Source organism: Bactrocera neohumeralis, unplaced genomic scaffold (genome assembly GCF_024586455.1).
Source record: "Bactrocera neohumeralis isolate Rockhampton unplaced genomic scaffold, APGP_CSIRO_Bneo_wtdbg2-racon-allhic-juicebox.fasta_v2 cluster10, whole genome shotgun sequence".
NCBI lineage: Eukaryota > Metazoa > Arthropoda > Insecta > Diptera > Tephritidae > Bactrocera > Bactrocera neohumeralis.
Window position 1 is genome coordinate 10,643,600 of NW_026089623.1, and position 7,662 is coordinate 10,651,261.

General features: G+C 48.3%; 1 protein-coding gene across 1 annotated transcript; it reads right to left on the reverse strand.

Moving 5' to 3' along the window:
* Positions 1-1,402: 1,402 nt before the first annotated feature.
* On the reverse strand, positions 1,403-2,422 carry LOC126765174 (uncharacterized). Its single transcript, XM_050482754.1, has one exon. The coding sequence runs from the start codon at positions 2,420-2,422 to the stop codon at positions 1,403-1,405; it is 1,020 nt and encodes a 339-aa protein (XP_050338711.1).
* Positions 2,423-7,662: the final 5,240 nt, after the last annotated feature.

Here is a 7,662-nt window from a genome sequence, read left to right on the forward strand (position 1 = left end):
GTCGCGAAGTCGGGTACAAAGCGGCGATACCAGGAGGCTATCCCAAGATATTGACGTACTTCTTTCACGTTAGTTGGGGGCTTCAGTTCCTGGATTGCTGCAACTTTCTCTGGATCGGTGTGGATTCCTTTGTCACTGATCACATGACCTAAATATCGGAGTTCCTTCTTGAAAAATTCGCACTTTTCAGGGTTAATTCGAAGGTTGTTCTGCTGTAGTCTCTGCAGTACCTTTCGTAAATTTCTTATGTGTTCCTCGAATGTAGAGCCTATGACGATTATATCGTCAAGGTAGGCGAAGGCGTGTGGTTCCATCTCAGGGCCTATGACCTGGTCGAGAACTCTCTGGAACGTCGCTGGTGCCGAGTGTAAGCCGAATGGCATGACACGCCATTGAAATAGGCCACGCCCAGGTACGGTGAAGGCTGTATATGGGCGGCTGCCTCGCTCCAAATGTATCTGCCAATAGCCGTTCTTGAGGTCCAGACTACTAATGTACCTTGCTCTTCGTAATTTGTCAAGTATGTGTTGTATCCTAGGTAAGGGGTATGCGTCGGGTACAGATCGGGCGTTGAGTTGCCGATAATCCACGCATAAACGCCACTTACCGTTCTTCTTCCTGGCCAATACAATCGGCGCGCTGTGTGGGCTGTGAGACGGCTCGATACATCCCTTCGACAACAGCTCGTCGATCTCGTCGTTTATAATGGCCTGCATCGCTGGGTTCCTTGGAAAATATCGTTGCTTGATGGGCCGGTCGTCGGTCATAGTGATTTTATGCTCCGCCACGGTCGTTACTCCACTCATGCTTTCGAATTTTCGAAGTTCCTCGTCCAGGAAGTCACGTATGCGAGCTGCTTCGTTTCGCTGGTTGGCGGTCGATGAAGTCTCGAGTCGATTGACCCTCCTGCACTTAAGCTTACGTCTTCTTTTCCTCTTCCTTCTGCGTTTTAGCGGGCGTGTGTCTGGTGTTGTAAGGGTCACGTTGCTTACGGCTTCTGATGACATGGTGCGGGAGGCAGTTGATTTCTGACCATCTGATGCTTTCAGCACTACTACCTGATGACCTCCGCAGGATACTACAGCTCCCATGTTCCCCAGTGTATCCAATCCGAGTATGACGTCATCAATCGCTCCGGGCATCACGTGTAGCACTGCTTTTAGCGATGTCTGTCCGAGTTGAATGTTGGTCTCCACGGCGTCAAAGATCTTGCTCGTGGTGCCATCGGCCATTTGTATTTCAAGAGCTACGGTCACCTTCTTACCATTCCTGGTTGCGTCCATATGTTCTGCAACTCGTGGTGATACGAAACTTTTCGAGGCGCCAGTGTCAATGACGGCTTCCGCCGGTTCTCCGCCAAGCATGATTAAGGCGTATAGTCGGCCTCGTTCCTGATGCATAATTACTGGTGGTTCGGCGCTGAGTTCCGTGGGTCCGCCGCGCCTTGTCTTTGGCGAAACCCTTGGTCGTTTCCCTGTTGTTGACAACAATCTTTGGTTAGCACATCCGCTCTGCCACACTCCCTGCAAAATAACTTCTTGGGGTTACGACATCTCCTAGCATAGTGACCTTCCTGGCCACATCTCAAGCATATGTTTCCCGGCCTGAAGGCTCTGCTCGTAGATGGTTGCTGGTGATGCACATCTACCGTAGTGTTATGTTGTGGTGGACGTGGTAACGGCCTGCTTACATTTCTCACCTCGTGGTCACCTATGATGTGTCTCGTCATCTCGCGTCGTGGTGGTTCTATTCCTCGTCGTTGTCCTTCATATATCCCTTCGTACTCTTCTGCCAGTGTGATGAGTTCGGCTAGCGTCTCGAAATCTCGCCGCCGAATGTAGAGCAGATAATCGGTGTGACTATTCCGAAAAATCCTTTCCAGTCGCTCCTCCGGATTATACCCAGCGTGTCGCATTAAGTTCTGCATAGCCAGAACGTAGTCTTTATATTTTTCTCGCACGTGTTGTCTTCGTTGCCGTATGTTATCTTCGAGGCGTTCGAAGTAACGTGCTGGTAGGAAGAAGCGCAGAAAGTCCTTTTTGAAGGTTGTCCAACTCTCCCAATGTTCGTTATTGTTGCGATACCATTGGAGAGCGGTACCGCACAGTAATTCGGGCATGGTTCTCGGAAGGATGTCCACATTTATCATGTACACTTCGGAGAGCTCTTCTAATCTCTCAACGAACGCTAGTGGGTCTCGCCCACCGTCGTATTTCACGGACCACTTCCTCACCTGGTCGATGATGGGTGCGAATGTGACAATGTGGTTCTGTTGAAGTAACCTGTTTATTGGTGGTGGTTGCAACCGTGATGATTCTGCGAAAGTGCTCCCGGGCCCTCTGTCTTGGTCTGGTGGTTGTGTTGTCTTCTGATCGCCTTCGTCTCGTAAAGCGATCTCATTTGTTTTGTATGCAGCTTCCATCTTTAAAATTTTTCCTCTATTTCGGGGTCTTCGTGCGCCTTGGCTGCCAGTATAGTTATGCGCTTACGAATCTCCCGCGTGGTGCCTATGTGGTCAACTCCCAGACTCTGTGCGAAGGAGATTAGTTGCTCCTTGGACACGTTGTCTAACCACATGAGATCTGCCATTTCCGTGTTAAATGGCTTCCTGATGTTATACGATCCGCAGGGTCCCTGCTCGGGCGCCAATTGTAACGAAGCTTTTTTCTGCCCCTGCTTCTTACAAGTATAAATTGCTGAGGTATACTCGCCGTGTCCAGGGTTCGTTACAATAAATTTGTAAACATTGGGGCTCTTCTGCGAATCGTACTTTATTTCATTCAACTTATATTAATATGTAAAATATAATATACATATATTAATCTATGTTACAGAATTGTCTTCTGCGTTGTACTGTCGTCGCCCGAGGACGACGCTGTCAGGGTAACGGTTCTGTGTGGCCCGTTAGGGCAATACCGTTTCCCGCTCTGTTGCGCTTCTGGGCGCTAGACGACTTACTGCCCTGTACCGCGACGATCACACGCGGCTACTTCTGCCGGCGCTCGCGTTGGCTTCGCTGACACTATCCTCTGATGTACGTTGACGCTCCCGTGTAGCCGTCCTTGCGTACACGTTGACGCTCCTCTGTTACGACGACTGCGCCCGACTATTTCTGCCAGCGCTCCTGTAAACTTCGATGACGATGTCCTGGCTTATACGTTGACGCTCGCGTGCTACGACGACTACGCTCGGCTACTTCTGCCGGCGCTCGTGTAGGCTTCGATGACGCTGTCCTGATGTACACGTTAACACTCGCGTGCTACGACGACTACGTCCGGCTACTTCTGCCGACGCTCGTGTAGGCTTCAATAACGCTGCACTGTTATACCCGTTTACGCTCCTCTGCTACGCTGGAGAGGTCCTTTTAATTACTTTGCCGCGTAAAGATCCCGGATCACGGAAGACTGCGTTAGCGACCGCGATGTTAAAGGTTGAGTTGGTCAGAGGATAAACTCACTACCAAGCTCACCCTTAACAGACGGCGTTCACAAGTCAGGGTATCAAGACTAGCCAGAGGATAAACTCACTGCGTAGTCTGATGCCAAGCGTGCGTACGCTGTCACAGTCCCGTGCTGACTCCCTGATCATCGATCACCTAACTCCCCAGCAAGCCTGTGCTGCGTGCTAAAACATTCGCAACATGTTGCGTTGGGATGGCGTGTGTTGCTGGGACGGCGTATGTTGCTGGCAGTGGCGTGGTTTTACCGCTGCGTATGCATGCTTGTTGTTGTTTTATCTGCTTGTCTGATTTCTCCGTCTTCGTGGTATCCCGCTGTATTGCTTGCGTGGCGTGGTTTTACCGCTGCGTATGCACTGTTGTTGTCATTTCATCTGCATGTCTGGTTTCTCAATCTTCTTGTGTTTCTAGAAGTGGCGTGGTTTTCCCGTTGTGTTGTGAACAATAGGGTGTGCCTTTATGGGTTGTGTGGGCTAAATTCTGTATAGATATTTAGTTCTCACAATATGTATATATTATACATAATCATGTTTTGAAAAGTACGAAATTTTGCATATATGTACATTTATATGTTTTTTTTGTTTCTCTTTTTGTATTTTGATCTATGCAATCCTGCTTATTGCTTTTTTAAATAAGATGTATTGCTGGAAAGTATTTGCAAATAAATCCTTTTGCCTTTTTGTTTTTAAATTAGTGGCTCACAAATGTCAGATTATGTCGGCATTAGGAACTATACAACTAATTTGGTATATGTATTTCGATATATATGTATATTGTACCAAACTGTTTACGGGTTTCTCGTAAATTAAATACAGTTTGATTTGGAGGATGGAGTCATGTGTAGAAGTTCACGCAAGTGAGGATAGTTCTCTGATCGCCATTCACTTGGGAGTGGCCAGAAACGATTCTTTTACACATGGCTCAAGCAGCTCACTACTTCCGGTCTTTGACCAAGTATCCTCTGGGTAGCTTAAGAACATCCGTTCGAAGGCGAGCTAATGTAAGAAGGCGAAACATTCCCTACATAGGCTTGTGCGCTGGGTTTGGGACCCGCCACGTAAAAAAACACCCCCAATGAAAGGAAGCAACAAGCCTCGGATGAGAGACCGCCCTTTTGATGACGACCATGACAAACGAAATAAGGACTACGATTTGAGGGCACGCACCTGGAATGTCCGGACCCTTAATTGGGAAGGTGCCGCTGCCCAGCTGGTTGATGTCCTCGTTAGAGTGAAGGCTGACATCACCGCCGTCCAAGAAATGCGATGGACGGGACAAGGACAGAGACGAATAGGTCCTTGTGACATTTACTACAGTGGCCATATAAAGGAGCGCAAGTTTGGTGTTGGATTCGTGGTGAGAGAGAGACTCCGTCGCCGAGTACTATCATTCACTCCGGTGAATGGACGTCTAGCCACAATCCGCATCAAAGCGAGGTTCTTCAACATATCGCTGATTTGCGCCCACGCCCCGACGGAAGAGAAGGACGAGGTGACCAAAGATGACATCTATGAGCGCTTGGAGTGCGCTTATGAGAGCTGCCCCCGCCACGATGTCAAAATCGTGCTTGGCGACTTTAACGCCAAGGTGGGCAAAGAAGGTATATTTGGCACTACGGTCGGTAAATTCAGCCTCCACGACGAAACATCCCCAAATGGGTTGAGGCTGATCGACTTCGCCGGAGCCCGAAATATGGTTATCTGTAGTACTAGATTCCAGCACAAAAAAATTCATCAAGCTACCTGGCTGTCTCCGGATCGAAAAACTACCAACCAGATCGATCATGTTGTGATAGGCGGAAGACACGTCTCCAGTGTTTTAGATGTGCGTGCACTCCGAGGCCCTAACATTGACTCGGACCACTATCTTGTTGCAGCCAAGATTCGCACCCACCTCTGTGCAGCAAAAAACGCACCCCAACAAACACAAGGAAGGTTCGACGTCGAGAAGCTGCAATCATAACAGACAGCTGAACGATTTTCTACTCGGCTTGCACTCCTGCTCTCTGAGAGCACTCGTCAATAACTCGGTATAAGGGAACTGTGGGACGGCATTTCCAATTTCTTACGTACAGCTGCAACCGAAACCATTGGTTTTCGGAAAGTGCAAAAGAACAGCTGCTACGACGAGGAGTGCCGTGTCGCAGCGGAGAGAAAACAGGCTGCCTACGTGCGGGATGGGATAGATACCGAGAGTTGAAAAGGGAAGCGAGACGCATTTGTAGACAGAAAAAGAGGCTGAAATGCGTGAGTACGAAGAGCTTGATGAGCTGGCCGACAGGGGTAATGCTCGAAGGTTTCAAGACCGGAGCATACTCTCGTAGAACCCCCGAAGGTGATCTAGTGACCGATGCCCAGAGCATACTTAAATTATGGAGGGAACACTTCTCCAGCCTGCTGAATGGCAGTGAACGCACAACGCCAGGAGAAGGCGAACCCGATTCCCCAATCGATGACGATGGAGCAGACGTTCCGTTGCCCGACCATGAAGAAGTTCGAAAAAGCAATTGCCCGCCTGAAGAACAACAAAGCGGCAGGGGCCGACGGATTGCCGGCCGAGCTATTCAAACACGGCGGCGAAGAACTGATAAGGAGCATTCATCAGCTTCTTTGTAAAATATGGTCGGACGAAGGCATGCCCAACGATTAGAATTTAAGTGTGCTATGCCCAATCCATAAAAAAGGAGACCCCACAATCTGCGCCAACTACCTTGGGTTTAGCCTCCTCAACATCGCATATAAGGTTCTATCGAGCTTATTGTGTGAAAGATTGAAGCCCACCGTCAACAAACTGATTGGACCTTATCAGTGTGGCTTCAGACCTGGAAAATAAACAACCGACCAGATATTCACCATGCGCCAAATCTTGGAAAATACCCGTGAAAGAAGAGTCGACACACACCACCTCTTCGTCGATTTCAAAGCTGCTTTTGACAGCACGAAAAGGAGCTGCCTTTATGCTGCGATGTCTGAATTTGGTATCCCCGAAAACTAATACGGCTGTGTAAACTGACGTTGAGTAACACCAAAAGCTCCGTCAGTTTCGGAAAGGAACTCTCCGAGCCGTTCGATACCAAACGAGGTTTCAGACAAGGCGACTCCCTATCGTGCGACTTCTTCAACCTGCTTCTGCAGAAAATAGTTCGAGCTACAGAACTAAATAGAGAAGGTACCATCTTCTATAAGAGTGTACAGCTGCTGGCGCATGCCGATGATATTGATATCATCGGCCTCAACACCCGCGCCGTTAGTTCTGCTTTCTCCAGGCTGGACAAGGAAGCACAGAAAATGGGTCTGGCAGTGAACGAGGGCAAAACGAAATATCTCCTGTCATCAAACAAACAATCGTCGCACTCGCGACTTGGCTCTCACGTCACTGTTGACAGTCATAACTTTGAAGTTGTAGATAATTTCGTCTATTTAGGAACCAGCATTAACACCACCAACAATGTCAGCCTGGAAATCCAACGCAGAATTGCTCTTGCCAACAGGTGCTACTTCGGACTGAGTAGGCAATTGAAAAGTAAATTCCTCTCTCGACGAACAAAAGCTAAACTCTATAAGTCGCTCATAATTCCCGTCCTGCTGTATGGTGCAGAGGCTTTGGCGATGACAACAACCGATGAGTCGACGTTACGAGTTTTCGAGAGAAAAATTCTGCGAAGGATTTATGGTCCTTTGCGCATTGGCCACGGCGAATATCGCATTCGATGGAACGATGAGCTGTACGAGATATACGACGACATTGACATAGTTCAGCGAATTAAAAGACAGCGGCTACGCTGGCTAGGTCATGTTGTCCGGATGGATGAAAACACTCCAGCTCTGAAAGTATTCGACGCAGTGCCCGCCGGGGGAAGCAGAGGAAGAGGAAGACTGCCACTCCGTTGGAAGGACCAAGTGGAGAAGAACCTGACTTCGCTTGGAATATCCAATTGGCGCCACGTAGAAGAAACAACTGGCGCGCTGTTGTTAACTCGGCTAAAATCGCGTAAGCGGTGTCTACGCCACTTAAGAAGAAGAAGAATAGTTTTATTATGTCAAAATTGTATTTGAAATACAGATATTGTAATAATGTTTATATTTGGTTTTTTTATAGTATAGTATGAATACGCTCATTTTATTTTCCTTAGGGGGCTTTAGAAGGATGTTTGGTTTTATGTGCCGGTGATTTAGTCCCACTGTCTATTATACTGTGCTAAATTA